The sequence below is a fragment of the Lupinus angustifolius genome, chromosome LG07 (genome assembly GCF_001865875.1).
Source record: "Lupinus angustifolius cultivar Tanjil chromosome LG07, LupAngTanjil_v1.0, whole genome shotgun sequence".
NCBI classification, from domain to species: Eukaryota; Viridiplantae; Streptophyta; class Magnoliopsida; order Fabales; family Fabaceae; genus Lupinus; species Lupinus angustifolius.
In genome coordinates, this window is record NC_032015.1 from 3670089 (window position 1) to 3690325 (window position 20237).

Genomic DNA, 20237 nt, shown 5'->3' on the forward strand with positions numbered 1-20237 from the left:
AGGAAGAGGAACAAAAATATGCACATACTGCAACAAGACAGGGCATACAATAGATGTATGCTACAAGAAACATGGATATCCTCCTAGTTTCAAAACAAACAACAATGTGAACCACATTATGAGTAATGAAGATGATGGAATCAACAACAATGCTGATGCTGAACAAAATTCAGATGATCCAGGAATAATGCCATTCACTATGGACCAACAGCAAGCCATATTAGCTCTAATGAAGCAACAACAAACAAACTCTCAACCTTTGCACATCACCAATCAAATTAGCTCCAATCCAACAGGTATTTCACACACTATAAATAACTTATCAATATCAAAAGACTGGATACTTGACACTGGGGCAACAGATCATGTTTGCTACTCAATGTCAAACTTCCAATCTTTCAAAAGAATACCTCCTATCCATGTGAAACTGCCTAATGGGAGTGATGTTATTGCATACATTGCTGGAACTGTTCTTTTTTCAAATAACCTGTACCTATCCAATGTTCTTTTCATTCCTTCTTTCAAATTTAACATTATATCTGTTTCCAAGCTTACTGTGTGCCTTAACTGTGAATTGATTTTCTCAAAAGTGAAATGTGTAATTCAGGAACAGAATACCTTGAGGATGATTGGTGCAGCTGAGATTAGGGGAGGATTATACATTGTCAATAACAATAGTTTGATTAGTAATATCCCTCATGTAAATCAGTTTAATACTTACAAGAATGATGTATGGCATAAGAGGCTAGGACATTTATCCCATGCCAAGTTAGTGAATATGCAAAAACAGTTTCCTTTCATTCAAATAAAACCTTCTATTGATCCTTGTGAAACTTGTTTATATGCTAAACAGAAGAAACTCCCTTTTCAGCATAGCATATCTGAATCTTTAAATGCTTTTGATCTTGTTCATGTTGATATATGGGGTCCCTTATCTGTTCCTTCTTTAGGTGGTCATAGATATTTTATAACTATTGTTGATGATAAGTCAAGGCATACTTGGATTTATCTTATGAAACTTAAATCTGAAGCCTCTAGCCTGCTAAAAGGATTTGTCAACTTTGTAGAAACCCAATTCAGTATCAAAACCAAATGCATTAGGACTGATAATGGCCTTGAGTTTAAGATGACTGACTTCTATGCCTTAAAAGGAATCACACATGAAACAACTTGTGTTGAAACTCCTCAACAAAATGGGATAGTTGAGAGAAAGCATCAACATATATTAGGGGTAGCTAGATCCCTCCTTTTTCAATCCTCTCTTCCAAAATGTTTTTGGAACTTTGCTGTTAATCATGCAGTATTTTTGATTAATAGACAACCTAGCCCTTACCTAGACCAAAAATCACCATACCAAATCCTGTTCAAGCATGACCCCAACTTAATGAACATCAGAGTTTTTGGATGTTTGTGTTTTGCTGCCACTCTTACTAATCATAGGAAGAAACTTGACCCTAGATCTAGAAGATGTATCTTTCTTGGTTTTAAGGCTGACACAAAGGGATATATAGTATTTGAACATGTTTTGCTTCTTCTTACTGTCTACTGCAACTATGGGCATGCCATCTTTGTAAGAGTAATAAAGAAATACTAATATTTGTCAATAACAAACCTTACCCAAACCATCCTCACCCCATCTTCTTGTGACTTTGTGAGACATAATTAGATTTTGTATATTCATTTAAAATAATTTCTTGTGTCACACTAACCACTGAAAAGTACCAAGTATCAGCATAATAAAGAAATCAACATCTTTTCTCTTCGCATTTACCGTTAAGTGTGCGGTCCCATTGCCACCAATAACTAGATTTCAAAATAATAATACTAAATAAAGCAATCTTTCTGTAACGGCTACAACACCCAAAACTCTACAATAGAAAACTTGAGCATGAAAAACGATTTACCAAAAACGCTTCTTACTCAGAGTTCACCACACACTTACATTATTCAATTCAACTCAATTTCATTCATTCAATGGATTCATATGCTACACCCCCTTATCATCACCACTACAAATCTCGAACAAAGCTCAACAAATCCACTGAGTCTCTTACCATATCTCTTGATCTTGTTCCTTCACCAACCACCATCAAATCTTCTACCATCAAGGACCTTCTTCTTCTCTCACCTTCACCTAACAGGAACTCCAATACCCGACTCCACGACGATCTCCTCGACCTCAATTCCCTCCGCCGCCGCTGCAAGAGCCGAGGGTCGCAAGTTGCTTCGCCCAGAAACTCCCGCAGGTCGAGGAGGCGAGGGGAGATTGAGATTCGAGAAGAAAAGGATGTGGGGTTGGTGGATGAGGTTGGGAAACAGAGGAAAAAAAGACATAGCGGGCGATCCAAGAAAGAAAGACTCAGCTTGGTCCCTTTTATACCATCTTCAATTTCATCTCCAAGTATGCATATTTTCACTGCTTCTTGCATTTCTTGTTATTCGACTATAATTAATCCTATGAAAATGTTAATCTACACCTTTCTTCTCAACACCATTTTAAGGCTTGCTTTGTAAGTTATAAGCAGTTGTCATCTACCATTCTTATTTCCAAACAAAACCTGATTATAAAGTTATAATTCTTGTAAGATTATAATTCTTGTTATAGAATTACACACAAATTGAAGTGATTACTTGTTCGTTTTTTGGAAGCTGAAGAAGAGAATGGAGGTGATTTAGATGATGGTGTTGGGCAATTGGTGACTGATTTGATCATGTGGAAAGATGTATCAAGATCCACCCTTTGGTTTGGTTTTGGATCTCTTTCTATTTTATCTTCTTGCTTCACCAAAGGACTTCACTTTAGGTCTGTAATTTCTCTCTTTCTCTGCCCCTCTTTTAATTCTTGAATCTTGTTGAAAATCTGACAACTTCTACTTGCTTGTTATTTCAGCATTTTCTCGGCCATATCACAATTGGCATTTCTCTTTTTAGGTGTTTCGTTCTTATCAAATTCACTTTCTCAAAGGTACACTTTTACTTCATAATCTTATTTGCTTGTAAACTATCCTACACCTAATATTGGACCATTATATGTGTTGTTAGAATTTGCATTTGTGTGTGTGTTCAGAACCCAAGTTGAGAAAAGGGGTTTTGCTAAGCTGAAAGAAGATGACATTTTACGTTTTGCAAAATTGATTCTTCCAGCTTTAAATTTTGCAATTTCAAAGACTAGAGCATTGTTCTCAGGAGAACCCTCCATGACCCTCAAAGTAATTCCCACAACCATTTTTTTAAAGTTTCCTGATAATGTTCAAAATATCAATGCTGGTTTAATCATCAATTTCTGTTTTTTTGTTGTAGGTAGCTCCATTCGTTATACTGGGAGCAGAGTATGGCCATCTTATTACAATTTGGAGGCTCTGTGCTGTAGGTAGGGACTGAGTACATCATGAACTCTATTCTTTTTTTTTTTCTTCCAGAAACCGAGTCAGTAGCATTTTTTATCATTATATTTTAGTTTATCTTGCTGAATTGCTAACTAAGTATACATGAGCAGGATTTTTTGTCAGCTTCAGTGTCCCAAGACTTTATTCTAGCTATTCTGATCAGATAAACCAGAGAGGTATTTAATTCCACCAACTTACAAACATTTTATCTTTCTATCCACATTTTTATGCCTGGTAGCTGATGGGGTTTGGTAATGCAGCTGAACGTTTTAAATTGCGATTGTTGGACACTTGGAGTGCTTGCACTCACAAGAAAATAGTGGTAGCATCAGCACTTGTTACCTTCTGGAATCTATCTACGATAAGGACTCGATTCTTCACAGGTAAAATTAGACTCTCCACTTGTCAAAGTCTCTTGTTTAAGTACCATGCCCTCTGCATCACAGACTTGTGCAAAAGGATACATGACTATTTAAGAATCACCAATCTTTTATAATGCATGTTAGGCTAACCTAAACTGTAATATAAAAGCAATGTTTTCCTGTTGAGAGATTTTCACTCCATATACATATTAATGCCCTGTCTTAAGGTTTGAACCCTTGAATTGACATGTGGACATGGCAACTATGTAATACTCGATTCTTACAATGTAATTTTTTTTGCAGCATTTATATTGCTTGTAATACTCCGATGTTTTCGGCAACATGTGGTGCAACAAGTCGAAGATGGGGAAACACAGGTGGCAGACAATGAACACCAGCAAGCAATGGTGGTGACAGATACAGAGGAAAAGAAACCGCAAAAGGCACTAGTTGTTGCACAACCAGTGTCCAAATACTTGTAACTTCATCAATCCAACCAGTTCTTAACACTGAACAGTTATTTCACGAACAGATGGAGCATTTTCATTTTAGTTAGGTGAAAAATAAATTTATTTCCTCAGTCTACCATTTGTTCAATATTAAGTAATCAATGCTTAGTCAATAAAAATGATTTATATAGAACATTATAGCATTTTTCATTCCATATAGCCGGTCTCACATCGTGCTAGTAAGGCTTTGTTGTTGTACCCTATGTCCTATGTTATCAACTTGTATAATCGAAGGTATTCTATATTCATATACAAGGAAAAATCTTAATACAGCTGAAGTCCATTTTATCAAAGTTTAATGAAGAGTTATATTCAGCAGTTAGAAACTTCATATTTTGCTGTATGACCACTGCATTTCTGGCTAGTGATGAACACCTAACATTGTACAGAGAAGATAAAAATCAAGTCAAATGAAACATACTTGTCTGCTGGAATTTTATGAATTCCACCCTCCATCATATATTTTCTTAGATTTAAGCACGAACCCATCTTTCCTTCTCAGCATTCATTCTCGAGAATAACACATATTGGCTACAATTTAAGCATCTTTCTTCCTATTTTTTGTCCCAGTTCAATAGCTCCAAGAATCCTTATATGCACCCAGAAAGGCTTCCTTAACATATGCATCAGGCTGAAAAGGCATTTTCTTACAGGTGATGCTATTTGGTTGGAGCCCTTCAACCTTCATCTTCTCAAAACATATACAGAGCCTCTTTCTCTCTACCATTGGAAGCAAGTGAGAAATTATTGCATTCCAAGTGCAGGGCTTTCTGGAAACCATTTGGTTGAAGACATTCAAGTATGGTTCAAACAACCCATCTTCCCATAAAGATTTCTCAATGAAAGTTCCTACAAAATCATCCAAGTTGACCTCATTCATCACTCTATATCCATGGATCTGCTTTAAAAAATCAATAGTTGCTCTACCATCTAAATTAGTACATGATGATAGTACACTAACAAAAGCAGCCTCATTTGGCTTTACCAAACAATCCACAACATCCTTATGAGCCATCAGTGTGGTGAAGGGATTGGATTTGTTTGATTTGTGTTGGGTGCTTCATGCAGTGTTGTGCAAGTTGCAACAAACAGTCACCTATAGTTATTCATAAACATTAACAAGCAATGGTAATCAAAGGGTGGGATAGCCTTATAGTATTTAAAAGAATCAGTCCTAGTAGTGTTTTCGTTTAGATTGTGAAGGTACTTGTTGCAAACCCAACTAGTTGTTGTGTTAAGACATTACTATGAGACCCAAATAGGGAAGTGGAGCTATGGTTGTTCCACAAATGAAAAGCTTGTTACTTTTTGGTTTTACAAGTGATGGGTGTTTGGTTACAAGAGTTTTGGAGGTGCCAAGAAACACGAATGGTGGGGTCACTGTACAAGAAGAGCAGAAAAAAATAAAAAAATTAATTTAGAAAATAAAATATTGGAACATGAAACGCGGCGTTTTCACTTTTACTATAAAAGTGATCGCAAATTGTGATTGTTTAGTTTGATTTGAGAATGGACGCGATTGGGGGGTTCTGGAATTGGAACCCGTTACTGGGCAAATCGAAACCATCTCGACGGCGTCGTATTAAGTCTAATTCGGGTTCAAGCGTTGAAGCCAGTTACCGTTTTCCCTTGAAGCAGGCGGTGACCGCCGCTTCCCTCGCCCTCACTGGCGACACAATCGCTCAGCTCCGAGACCGTTGGAGCAAAGCAAAGGAAGCTAGTAAACACCAATCTGTTTCCGATGCAGACACTGCCACTCAGGTATTGAAAGATTTAACCTAATATAAGTGTATAATGTTTGTGCTGAAATTAAATTTATGTCCATTCATGTTTCTCTTAATTACTTAACTCCTTGCAATTTCTATAAGCTGTTATTGCAATAAGTTCAAAGAAGTTTATTTGTACAAGCTTTTCTGATAAGCGCATTGAAATGAGTTAGAAGAAAATTGTGAGTCCTAAGATATTCTTTTTTTTTTTTATGTTCTTTTCATAAGTTTATTATCACAAGCTATTTTGTTAAGTCCGAATAAAGTCTTCACAAGTTTTTCCAAATGCTCTTGAAGTTACATTAAGCTCTCCTAAAGGGTATTGAGTGTAGCTTATGATAGAAGATGTTGTCAAGTGTGATTAAGCTTACAATAGGTGAATATAATTTCCCCTTGTTTTTTACTGTTATGTTTAGAAATAGGGTTATATGATAAATACTGGTTTACCTTACAGTTAGCATAACTCATGGCAATATGTTGTGTTGCCTGTGAGATTTTATTCCTAAACATAAACTCTGTATTTCTAGCCTGCAATTGTTTCTCTTATATCTGTTGTAGAATGAGGTCTTGACCTGTTGAAATGGTGGATGAGAGCTGCTATTTTTTCTGTTTTAGTTGGCTATGCTTAATATATTAACCTAAAAAATCCTTAGGATATATTGTGGAGCCAACTTTCAGACCATGATTGGTTGCGTGCTCTTCGAATGACTTCCTATGGCTTTCTCCTCTATGGCCCTGGATCGTATTCCTGGTATCAGTGTCTTGACCACTTTTTGCCCAAACCAACAGTCCAGAACGTTATGCTAAAGGTACACATGAACTTGCTTCAATTTTGATTTATTATTTTTGTAGAAGAAGCAGTTATTAAGGATATAGCCTCTGGTCCCGGGTATCTTTTGGCAGGTTTTACTAAACCAGATTGTGTTAGGTCCATGTGTCATTGCTGTAATTTTTGCGTGGAATAATTTATGGCTAAAGAAGCTCCCTGAGCTTCCAGGAAAATATAAAAGAGATGCCCTTCCAACTTTACTTTATGGTAAAAAACCTAATCGCTTAATAGTTATTTATTATGACTTTGATTTGCTCATACCTATTTCATATGCATTCATAGTTCATGCATTGTTTGTCTAATTTGTCTGCAGGATTTAGATTCTGGATCCCTGTCAGTGTAATAAATTTCTGGTGCGCATCTACATATCCTTCAATTTAATCTTATATTGTTTTATATTTATCATTTCCCCTCATTTGCCAACTCGTACGCCTAACACAGATAACTCTGTTTTAGAAACTAAGTTCAGTAAGTTGTGTCTTTGAAAGTCCTAATGATAATTATTCAAAAAACAAAAAACTTCTCTTACTAAGTAGCCATAAGAATATGCTTTTTATAATCAGGAGGAAGGCATTTGCATCCATTTAGATAACCACATTTGCTTAAATCTGAGCAAATTCATTATTAAATACATATAACTGAATTTTACCAATCAAGCAGCAGTTTACATACCATTGCTGGGAAAGGGGGAAGCTTGATACTTATTTTATGCTTCTTTCGACGAGTTCTTATAATCATGGCACACCATTCGTTCATTTTTAGGTATTCGTTTCAGTAATAGGTGAAAAAATTGCTATGCTGTCTTTCTTTATCTGTCTGACTGGAAGTTGCAGTTCAAAAACAATGTCTTGTTTTTTATGAAATTAGGCTGTTAAAGTGGGTAGGGTCTCGTGCAATTATCCAACATCATGATCCTTCCCTTTTCAATTATGAGCAATTTAACAACAAAAATCTATAATTCTAACTGTTCTCTTGCATTCGTAATGCTTATTGTAGAGATGCTCCACATCCATTGTGGAAAATTATTCTTTGTTCTATTGATGTTAAATGTAACATAATACTACACTTTTGAAATCCTTCCACTACAGGGACTTATAATCAGGTAGATATAACAATAATGGACTTCACTAATTTCACATACTTGTTCTAGCATTCATTTGTCTTAATAATAATCCGATGTTTTAAGGTTTGAACTGTTTGGACCGCGAATCTTACTTTCTCTGCTATTTCTATGGAATATGTACAGGGTGGTGCCTCTTCAAGCTCGGGTGGCTTTCATGTCAATGGGCTCAATATTTTGGAATTTCTACTTGTCATCATCTATGAGCAAGTGAAATGCATGCAGACTTTACCATCATCTTGCATTGTTTTAAACTCTTACCACCAGGTATGTGTATGCTTGATTATATTTCTTATGATTTGGATGGTGACTACTTGCTAGTTATAACATCATCTCTTGTCCTGTCTTTTGTAGATTAATCTGCTTATTGGATTGGGGTGATGAATATTGGGTAGAAATGGCAATGACTTGGATTTAAAGTTAACATTTGTGTACGGTGCAAAAGATTTTGCCCTCTTGAGTGATGTTTTTAAAGAACAACAACATTTTTATTACCTTTGTTGCTGAAAAATTGTAAAATTGAACTCTTTTTTCTTATGAAAATTGGGGTGAAAGTGTCGGTTATCTTTTCCTGAAGGAATGATATCTGGGATAAATTGTGGATGTTGTCGTGGATAGTTGTCTGATTCTAAAAGGACCAGAATTATGTGCACCGAGGCAGTTTCTAATTATCTACCCTTTTGGATTGCTCTTCAGGCTATTACATCGCTTGTTCAAACCTTCATTTCAGTCCCATAGGCACTTTTCATGAGCTTATTTCCACATTATTATTAACATCATTCTGCTACTATTTCCTTCAGAGTATGACTACCCAATTTTATCTTTCTAATAAACAAAATTAGAAATGAAAATAAAATCGGAAGAGAAAAGGAATCATGATAACTATTATCTTTAGTTTTGTAGAAACTTGGTGAAGAAAAGTTGTAAATAGTTTGTAAGAAGAACAATATTTTCATTATTATTTGGGTCTCACACATTATTTTATAATTTATTACAACTCTTTATAAAATAAGAATAACATTTACTTTCCCCCAGAATAAGTTACAGTTTACTGTTATTAAGTTACAGTTTACGGTTATTGCTTTTGTGAATATAGAGGCTTTTCATTATTATTTGGGTCTCACACATTATTTTATAATTTATTACAACTCCTTATAAAATAAGAACAACATCTACTTTCCCCCAGAACAATCGTTAAGTTACAGTTTACTGTTATTAAGTTACAGTTTACGGTTATTGCTTTTGTGAATATAGTGGCTAAAATGATCCTAGTTCTACGTCAGGCAAATGTTTTATAATTGTTTGCTTTTCCGCCATTTTTCACACCTTTATGTAAATAACTCCATATTGGTTTACAATCAACTAATACTGGTGTATTCGTACGAATAGTAATGTATTTTGTATAAATTTAATTAAAAAATGTCAGAATAATTTGTTGATAGAAATGTTAAGGGGTTATCTCATAAAATATGATTCCTATGTATTTTATTGTTGAACTAGAAATGTTAACGAATGAAAAGATGTTATATTTATATTAAATAATTATTATGAATTTGTTTTGAAACACAATGTAAAAATAAGAAATGAAATAAAAATGATGGATGCACAATAAAGTCAATGCATCAGAAAATTTAATGAGCGATTAAATAGAATCATGAAAATAAAATCAAAAGTCATATGATGAAAAAAAGTAATTAAAGCCCAGAAGGATATTTTGGGTAGAGCCCAAAAAGATTAAAGCCATGACGATCAACTAAATCCCCAAATCCGAAGACAGAGAATAGAATAGGATTAGGGTTTAACGTTCACACTTATCTTCATTCGTTCTCTATTTCTCTTACACCCACAAAAACGAAGCATGGCAACACCACCGGCGACGACGGCTACGGCGGCGAAGAGGAAGCCAGTGTTCATCAAGGTGGAGCAGCTGAAACCGGAAACGAATGGTCACACTCTAACAGTGAAGGTTGTATCCTCCGAACCGGTGAAGAGCATTCCTAATAGGGCCAGTCGATCGTCGAGTCTCCTCGCTCGTCCTTCTCGTCCTTCACGCATCGCTGAGTGCCTCATCGGTGACGAAACTGGCACCATTCTTTTCACTGCTCGTAACGAACAGGGTAACCGTCTTATTCACTTTTTTTGTTTCATTTCCGACCATTGTTTCATTCTGCATTGTTTGTGTAGATTTGTTTATTTTAGTATAATTTATTTTTTATGTATGCATCCAATTCGAGTTTTTTATTAAGTATAATTGGTACATGTTAACCATGTTGCGTTAGAAAACATTAGTTTACTGTTTGAGAAATTATTAGTCTTTCCCACACCAAGAATTCTTGGTCCGACTCATTTAGGGTTTTGGTAACCAGAGTTGACAGTATATTCAATAAGCTATCTGGAAATCTAGAAAGAAGCTATAAAGGAGCTTACTTTCTTAGTTTTTTTCTTAAAATAAGCTAAAAAAGTTCATAGGAAGGTCATAAAGCTTATGAAAAGTTGTGCTAAGCCATAATAAGTCCCTCCAAACACCACCTTCATGTGTCGAAGGAATGGATCCTCATGTCAATGTGGGAGAGAGATGGGGCCCAATGAAGCTTTGTGAAATCTCGAGCATTGTGTATTTTCTTTTCTCTACTTGATCACAGAGATAAGGATAACCCACATGGCTTAGAAGATACACATTGAACTATAGTATAAAAAAGAGGGGACAGAGATAGCTCATATAGTTGAGGTGATACCACATTAAAGTATGTTGCAAAAACTATCTCTAAAGGAATATATCTGTTTGAAATTGTATTAATTATATAATTAATAATCAACCAGTATTAAAAACTCATTTGGGTTACTTGACCATTTGAAAAAAGATGGGCACTGGAATAAATCCTTAACCTCGCTAAAACTGATGTTGTCTTCTTTAGCTGGCATTACATCTATCCATGTCATTGCTAAATGACATCTTTTCATGTATTATATATATAACAATGATTGGTTATTTACTTTGGCTTTTGTTGTGTAGTGGACCTCATGACTCCAGGGTCAACTTTAATTCTGCGGAATGCAAAGATTGACATGTTCAAGGGATCCATGAGGCTAGCCGTTGATAAATGGGGGCGTATTGAAGTCACCGAACCTGCAAGTTTTGTGGTGAAGGAAGATAATAATCTCTCTTCAGTTGAATATGAGTTGGTTAATGTTGTGGAAGAGTGATTTTAGCTTCTGGAAGTGACTCCTTATTTTGCTACCAGAAGTTCTAATTTTTACATTGACCATTTTCATGTGGTACAATCTTGTTTGTTTTAGCCTAATTTCTGTGGTAAATGCCAACAAATTATATCAAGATTTCAAATAGGCCATTTTTTATGTGCTAATGCTTAACATGCGAAGTAAATATTGTTATGAATGTCATTCTTATAATGATTTATCTTGTCATCAACAAATCATTTGGCAGTTGTCAGGTAAATATTATTGGGAACTCCAAATCCGTTGTCCTTGTATATGGATTGATATTAGATTTTAGTCTTCAATTTTTATAACGGGTGACACCAATGTGGACGAAAATATTGGCAGGCTTTGTTAAATGTGGCTGCCACGGGGAGATGTTTATATATCCCCATATTAAGTTCAACACCGTCAGTCCCTGTTTTTTTCAATTGAAATTTGGGTTTGGTTAACTATTGAAATGTTTCTATTAGGGAGCCTCGAGGAAGATGTTTAAGCGACTCAGTAAGGAAAGTAAGCATTTCAAACTTAGACATAATCTTAATAATTACGTACAACCATTCTCTAGGTGAAGTGAGGTACTCACTTTTGACTTTTCATTCTAATACTCCTCTCCTTATAGTTAGTAACTTTTATCTAATTGTCTATCATTAAGAAAATTAGTTAAAATTAACATGTAGCAGTATATTTGCTGTTTTGCTAAAAACTTGCTAAACCAACCTCATTTTATCAATTCAATTAATTCTCCTCTCTACTTTTTAAGTTTTATTTTATATTTACCTTTAAACTCTTTATTCATATTAATGTTTCATTATTTCTAAAATCTCGATTCACTAGTAGAAAAGGAAAGTTTTAATTTTTTTGAGTAGATATTAATAATAGTGGTCTTGGAAGCAAACCAAAATTTTTGAAAGCATGAAAGTTCTTTTAACATTTAATTTTTGTTTTGCCTCGTGAAAATGATTTCACGGGTTCTCAACTGCACAAACCAAATAAAATGAAATAGGAAACATAATATAAATTAATCTATTCACGGAAAATTGAAATATTAATCTGATTTCGGAGAAGAACCTGCAAACATATTTAAAAAAAATGTGGGGGATAGGGGGCACCATCTTTGCCATGGATGCGTTAACCTGAAAGTTGCATAAAAAGAGTTTAGGTAATCTATAGAAATTTTTTAAATTTTGATTCTATATGCTACCACGCAAGACGGAAAAGTGAAAAAATAGTAATCATCAAAGATGATACATTTACCGAATATATTTTTGTAAAAAGTATCTAAACAGGCACACACCATAAAATTTGCAAGTTAAATAGACAATACAAGTGGATACTTTGCAGTACAAACACAACGAGGTGGTCGAATACCAAAGTCGGACACAATTTGTGGGAATGGAAATGACATAACAAATCCAGGATTGCACAAATATGCTCTAAATAAATAAATTAACTAATTTTACATGTCTAGCATCTATTCCTTGTAATGATGAAATATTTTGTTTAAAGCTAATTAGCTAAACATCATATCACTGGAACGTGTATGGCTTCACTAAATGATTTAGTCGCATGAGGGGTGAGAAACACATGATGCAGGGAATAAACTAATCCACCCATATTAGGTACAAGATTAGTAGTGGTAGAAACATATTTATCAATTATCAGTTAGAGAGGAACTGACTTTTGCCTATGAATATGATGATCCATATTTGGACTGCATTATCATATGTGCTAAAAAGAGTCGAGAATTAATAGAGACATACCCAGAAATAATAGGATAAAGAAGAATATCAAGGAATCCTAGAGATGTTCAGCTACCTAATTCAAAAGTGAAATCCAGTTTTCAGATAATCAAATTGAATACAACCTAGTTGACCTGAAGAATCTAACCACATAACACATTTATAAAAAAATATTCTAATTCTAATATCTTATTTGGTACATAAAATTGAGTCAAAATTCAAGATTCACTCCTAACAAATTTTATACAGATTAGGTAACATCATGAAATTAGAACAGCACGCCAAATGTCATTTCGAACCGGTCCAAAGTCAACTATGATAATAAAGCAAAGTCATTGAAAGTCAATAATAAGTTGGTTTGATGTTGAAGCCGGAGGGTTTAAGTAATGAAGTAATAAAGAAGTTGATGTTTCGATTATAACCCATTACAAATAGTAATATACTAACATTTAAAAAAAAAAGCAAAACCATTCAAAATGTATAGAACAGAATCATGGAATTGAACTTTTCTTTAAAAATGTTAGTAGCAGAGATGAGACAATACCATCAGGAAGCCAAGCGTAGCAGCGGCGTTGAGAAACGGAGAGCATGGAATTCATTAGAGCAGAGGCCGTGGCAGTGTGGTACGGCATCATCGATTCCACACAGAAACTCAATTCAACAGGTAACCTAATCGTACAACACAAGTAACAAATGAAACAGAAATATAAAGGTTACATTCAATGCAATGAATCTTTGTATCAATTACCTGAACGTGAATTGTGATCGGGAAAGAGGTTTATTAGAGGCCATGCGGAATGGAAAACGAGCACGTTTAGCTTCCGATGCGACACGAAACGCAGATCGGAAAATCGATCTAGCGGAGGAGGCCATTATTGTGATCGAGGATAAGGTAGCTTGTTTCGTAGGGTATCTGCCTAACCGTATTTTGTGTTAAGATCATAATAACTTTTAATATTTTGTGAATTTATATAGGGTGAACAAGATTGAGTTTCACTAATATGTTCCAATTCAAATCTGATTTTGATGGGTTTGAATTTTAAAAATGGAATCAATATATTTCTGCATGGGTTCAGATAATTACTTATATAGTCTCAATTCATCTCAATGTCTTATACTATTTTAAAATGTATATCTTTTTCTTACAATTCAATATATCTTTGTCTTATACTATTCAAGTAAATCCTTTATCATTCACCCAAAGAAAGTTAATCTAGTTGTTTAAAACTAGACCTTTGTATTTTGTAAAGGCTAAAGTTCAATATTTGAGAAGTTGTGGTATCGTGAAGGGATTTAGTCCCTCATCCAAATGGCAATCATGTCATTCATTTTTCAGTATACTGTAAAATATATTTTGATTTTAGGTTCTTACCTCTTTAATTTTAGATTTAGCTATGAGTAATGTTCACACTTCTTAACATTAATTTAGTTCTATTAGTTAACTATGGACAATGTTCAATTTAGCTATGAATAATGTTCACATTTATTAACATTAACTTAATTCTATGATTTAACTATTGACAATTATCAATTTAGCTATGCTTCAGGTAGGGATAATGTTCACGTTTATCCATTATAGTAACATAAATGGTCTGTGTACATTTATCCATTATTCACTTTTAAGAGAAGTAGTTCTTCAGAGTGTTCAAGCCAAGATTAGAGGGAATTTGAATTTAAAAATATATTACATTGGTAGTTACTTGAGCTTATTGCTAAACTCATACTCACCTATCCCATCCACACCCAAGTTTCCCAGCCCAGTTGAGTTCTAACCCTAATAGGGCAAAATTATTGCGCCATTCTCAACATATTCAAACTATATATTCTTTATATATAACAATGAATTAAAAGTAGTTACTTGAGCTTATTGCTTTCCCATACCATCAATTCCAAACATGCAATAATGATTTGGATGGGGTGAGTATTTGTAAAAATAAATTGTAAAGTTAAACGTCTCATATTTTGTACTTTATTATGCAATGGAATGTTATTTGACACTTGAAAATGTTTCTAAAAGGTAACGCAATTGGTAGAGCAGCATAATATTCCTAAAGCATATCTTGAGGTCTTAAAGGGGCTTTTTTCATCCAAAAGCAATGGCAAATTTGGACTGATTTTATTTCTAACTTTTATGTCAGCCGTGTATTGAGTAATTGTATATTGCCTTAATGAGAAATTATTGGGTGGACCAATTATAAACAAGAATAATGCTACTCATGAGCTAATGGTACTAATGCTTGTTTAGGATATCATTGTCCCCAAAATTTCGATATTTTATTGTCCCTTCACATTACTATATAGGTAAGAAATTATTACATTCGGTATTAACAATCCAACAAATTAATGAAATTATCTTCACTTATAACATATTCATAATTTAAAAATAAATAGATTTGTTTAAAATTATTAATAAAGATATAATTGAAATCATTACTCCATTACCTGATAATAATTTATGATTCTGTGGAATACATTCTTAATGGGTGGTTATCTATTCCACTTTCCTCTTTTTCTTTGTTGAAATGTTCCATGTGAACACGGATCTGTTCCACTTGCTTCCGTACCAATTCAGTGGAGCTCATGGCAAGAATTTCAACCTTATCTGACATGTCTATGTCGAACTGTACATAAATATATAATAAACTGGGAATGTATAATTCTTTTAAAAAGCTTATACACTAGGGTACCTATTAGTTGGAATATAATTTTGTGTTGACTTTCATCCGATTTTTTCTTCATCAATGAGGAAAGCCAAAATATTTGGGATTATAAAGATTGATATAATGCTATGTGTGAGTTTGAGAGAGTATGACTATAAGTTTGGGAGGTAATTGAAATTTTTTGGTATTATAAAAAATATCTGGTAAACATTTTAGAATTTTTAATATTTTTTTAAATTGGGGTGCATAATGAAAACAATGAATAAAAAAGCATATCCCATTGTTTTATTGTTTGTTCAACATCAGAATCATTTGAATCCTTCTTAAACATATAAAAGCTGCTTCCTAGCTAGTACTTAAAACATATCCACCTAAACCCAATAAATATAAGCAAAGTTCAAAAGAAAAAGAAAATGACTTTCAGTGCAAATGGCAGTGAAGAAAGTGAATTGTATCACGCTCAAATCCATTTGTATAAGTATGCATACAACTTCTTAAGCTCCATGGCTCTCAAGTCTGCTATAGAGTTAGACATAGCAGATGTAATCCACAACCATGGAAAACCCATCACTCTTTCTGAGTTAGCCTCAGCTTTGAAACTCCCCCCTTCAAAAGTTACTGTCCTCAATAGATTCATGCGCCTCCTAACACACAATGGATTCTTTGCCAAAACAACAATACCATTTCAGAATGGCAAAGAAGGAGGAGAAGAAGAAGCATATATTCTGACCCCTCCTTCAAAACTTCTTATAAGAAGTGAACCAATATGTTTAGCACCTTATGCTATGGGAGTACTTAAATCAAGTTACATAGAAAGGTGGCACCACTCTAAGAAATGGATAACTGAGGATAATGAACTAAGTCTAGTTGAAAGTGTAACAGGTAAGAATGTCTGGGAGAACCTTAATGGAGACCCAGATGCTCTGATTAGGTTTCAAGAGTCCATGGCAGCTGATTCTCAAATATTCAAGCTAGCTCTCAAAGAGTGCAAACATGTATTTGAGGGTTTGGGGTCCCTAGTTGATGTTGGAGGAGGGACTGGTGAAACCACAAGGTTCATCCATGAAGCATTTCCTCACATCAAATGCATAGTATTTGATCAACCACAGGTTGTTGCTAACTGCACAGGAACCCAAAATTTGAGTTTTGTTGGTGGGGATATGTTCGAGTCCATCCCTTCTGGGGATGCAATTTTACTCAAGGTATGTTCATAATATACTCCTATTATATTACACCTTCTTTCTTTAATTTGTGTGAAGTATAAGTTAGATAAATAACAATATATTTCCTCTATTGATAGAATTTGTTGCCCATAATGTTTGTTACTATTTTATGTGCTCATTGCCCCTTATTTCACTTGTCCACACTTCCATTATGCTCAGCCATTTAAATTGTGTTCACAGTATTGTAATGTGACCGTTGAGGTGACTGTGACTGTCGTAATCGCATTACACCACAATTGTAGTGTGATTCTAAATCACAATGATGCAGTCACATTGGGTCACTGCATCAAATTCGAAAATTGAATTTTAATCACAAAATAATTTAAATTGCAACGACCACAATCCGCATCGTAGTGACTGCAATCGCAATCCCAACCCTAACAATAAGAAAATTCCTTTTCAATTTATATGGTATTTTTGAATTTATAATTGATATTAATTATGATTATTCTATAGAGAGTTCTACATGATTGGAACGATGATCTATGTTTGAAAATATTGAAGAATTGTAAAGAAGCTATTTCAGATAAAGGGAAAGTGATTATTATAGACATAAAGATTGACGAAGAAAATGATGATCGTGAATTGACTGAGTTGAAGCTAAACTTTGACTTGGTGATGCTGACTCTGATGAATGGAAAAGAAAGGGTGAAGAAAGAATGGGAGAAACTCATCTATGAGACAGGCTTCAGCAACTACAAGATTACCCCCATCCCTGTATGTGGCCTCATGTCTCTTATTGAAGTTTATCCTTAAAAGTTTTTGTAACTAATTTATGCTACAACTTCGATACTTAAGAATCAAATTGTTATTTCTTCAAGTGAGGAATGAATTTCTCAACTTACTCTTTCGTAAGAGAACCTTATAGATATATGCTCTATTTCAAATTTGGGACATCATCGCTCCAACTATAATATTGGCTAGGGATGGCAAAAAAACCCGTACCCGCAGGTAAAACCCGTACGGGCACGGGTACGGGTCACAAACGGGCACCCGCGGGTATTATAAATGGGTTTTTAAAAATACCCGTAGTACATACGGGCGGGTACTGGTATTATGGTACCCGTACCCGCGGGTACCCGTTATTTAGATGATTAATATATTATATTTAATTAAAATAAAAAATACATTATTCTAACATTTATTACACTATGTATATTTTTTCCTTTTACTTTGTTTACATATTTTAATGAGTTTGGTGGTGAAACACCCTACAAATATTATTACATGTATAGAAAGTATAGAAACACACATGTTTTACAAAGAAAAAATATATTTTTTGTTAAAAAATGAGAACAAAAAATCACACAAATGGAAACCACCAATAAATTTAGCATTTTAGCAAAATATTTAATCAAAAAGTACAAAAATAATTAAGTTTCATGTTATTTGAAACACAAAAGAAGTAAAAAATTTAAAAATTATTTATAATAGAGGAAACCCGCGGGTACTCGTTTTACCTGCGGGTACCCGTTATGGGTACGGGCGGGTATGGGTATTACTCTTCTATTTTAAAACGGGTAGCGGGTAGCTACTACCCATACCCGCCCGTGCCCGTTGCCATCCCTAATATTGCTGTAACCATATGCCACTGCAAATTTGGTGTGACACTGAATCATAATGAAGAGTTATAACCTAACTGCATTGGACAGTATTTGGGCCAAATTTGACTTTATGTTTTCTTATGCACTAGGGTATTGATCGACATTCTGTCTGGTAACCCACATTCCCATTTTGCTGGGATCAATGGTATATACAAAATTTATATAAAGATGTCTTTGAATGTTTTTTTGTATGAGTCAAAATTGTTTTTCTTGGGATTATGAAGAGAGAAAATCGTAGTAGAAGAATGCGTGAGATAGTAGTGATAAAAAAAAGAATATGTAGAAGTTTTTTTAGTTATTAATCGAATGTTACAAAAAGATAAAATTGGAATATGAAAATTACATTATGATGGTTATTAAATGAAATTAAATAAAATTATATATATTTAATTATGTAAATGTTCTTTAGACATATTATATAGTAATATAATGCAATATGATAAAGAAATTACACTAATTCAATCACCTAAGTACTCATTATACATGTTTTAACTTCATATTGTAACATAGATAAACAACCAAATATATAATATTATGTTTTAAGAACTAAACATCTTAAAGACTAAGTGATAATCCCACAGCATTAGGATAATAAGTATGTATAGTTGTGATACCTCCTAATAATATCTTCAATAATTTGAGTTGGACTCCATGTTTTTATCGTGTTAGTAATTAAGACAAGAGATTTTGAGACAACAACTAGATGGGTTGAATCTGGATAATGAAGTATCACACTCATATATCCTTCTTAAATCCTCTATATTTTGTGTAGAATTTTTTTATAATATATGTTACTCATAACTTTGATGTATATTGTTAATATATAATCTGTATTGTTTATTTATTTAATTATAATATTATGTTAATTAATAAATATAAATATTATTTTGTTAAAAATAATGTTAATTGATATATGCAATGTAATGTTATGTTTACTAAATACTTCTTACTAAATAAAATTCCTTAATAATATTAAAGTAATGACTTTATTTTTTATATTTATTTAAGTAAAAACAATTGTGTATAATAATCAATTTAAATTACATTTAAATTAAGTTTTATAATTTATATTTTTCTCTTTTTTGAGTGCTTAAATAACATACATTATTGTTCGAAATGAAATACACAATTGCATAAGTTGCAAATAAATAATTTTAATATTTTCTAAATTTATAAGAACATATGGAACTGTGAAATACCCAATGATTCACACGTGTGAGATGTGTCTATATCCAAAAATGAAACATGTTTGAATAATACACTACCCAAACCCATACAAACTCATTCCATCCCCTAATTGCAATGGTATGGAAGAACAAAGTAATAAATACCAACTACTTATAACCGTATAATTTCATAAACATATTCTAATAATACACTAACCAAACCCATGTAGTTGCAATGTTATGGAAGAACAAAGTAATAAATGCCAACAGCTTATAACCTTATAATTTCAGAAAATAGACATAAATTGTTATTTTAATTATTTCAAAATTATTATTCTTATAAAGTACTGTATTAGTATAATATACATTTTCAATTAATGAAACGGAGACATGCCAACAAATTAGTTTTTTTCTAAATAAAAACGTTAAAGGTCCTTTAAAAATTTAAGAGCATGTTAAATTAATTGTTATGGTAACCGACATTGTTTGTTATAAATAAATGAATTCTTGGGCAACTAAAGAAGAGTCATTAGTAGTAAGTGGGAAATTCAGTAATGTACCCGCTATTTTTATCACACCACTCTCTTTTGATTTCATGCCTTCATTTTTATCTTTTCCACTCTTGGTTCGCTCCGTTATTCTCATTCCCATTCT

At 33.4% G+C, this 20237-nt stretch overlaps 5 protein-coding genes across 5 annotated transcripts; 4 read left to right on the forward strand and 1 right to left on the reverse strand.

Moving 5' to 3' along the window:
• On the forward strand, positions 1853-4529 carry LOC109351840 (reticulon-like protein B17). The gene is made up of 8 exons (XM_019593490.1): positions 1853-2401; positions 2647-2803; positions 2891-2965; positions 3068-3209; positions 3301-3370; positions 3497-3562; positions 3647-3769; positions 4052-4529. The coding sequence occupies exons 1-8, from the start codon at positions 1975-1977 to the stop codon at positions 4228-4230; spliced, it is 1239 nt and encodes a 412-aa protein (XP_019449035.1). The 5' UTR covers positions 1853-1974; the 3' UTR covers positions 4231-4529.
• On the forward strand, positions 5736-8582 carry LOC109351841 (protein Mpv17-like). The gene is made up of 6 exons (XM_019593491.1): positions 5736-6018; positions 6677-6832; positions 6927-7059; positions 7166-7205; positions 8099-8239; positions 8327-8582. Exons 1-5 carry the CDS (start codon positions 5767-5769, stop codon positions 8184-8186), a joined length of 669 nt encoding a protein of 222 aa, XP_019449036.1. The 5' UTR covers positions 5736-5766; the 3' UTR covers positions 8187-8239; positions 8327-8582.
• LOC109351843 (uncharacterized protein At4g28440-like) lies at positions 9733-11329 on the forward strand. Its single transcript, XM_019593494.1, has 2 exons — positions 9733-10089; positions 10986-11329. Exons 1-2 carry the CDS (start codon positions 9831-9833, stop codon positions 11174-11176), a joined length of 450 nt encoding a protein of 149 aa, XP_019449039.1. The 5' UTR covers positions 9733-9830; the 3' UTR covers positions 11177-11329.
• LOC109352845 (protein NUCLEAR FUSION DEFECTIVE 6, chloroplastic/mitochondrial-like) lies at positions 13191-13803 on the reverse strand. The gene is made up of 3 exons (XM_019595025.1): positions 13679-13803; positions 13475-13599; positions 13191-13243 (listed from the first exon to the last, which is right to left on the reverse strand). The coding sequence occupies exons 1-3, from the start codon at positions 13801-13803 to the stop codon at positions 13191-13193; spliced, it is 303 nt and encodes a 100-aa protein (XP_019450570.1).
• LOC109353071 (isoflavone 4'-O-methyltransferase-like) lies at positions 15976-17569 on the forward strand. The gene is made up of 2 exons (XM_019595253.1): positions 15976-16792; positions 17270-17569. The coding sequence occupies exons 1-2, from the start codon at positions 16004-16006 to the stop codon at positions 17567-17569; spliced, it is 1089 nt and encodes a 362-aa protein (XP_019450798.1). The 5' UTR covers positions 15976-16003.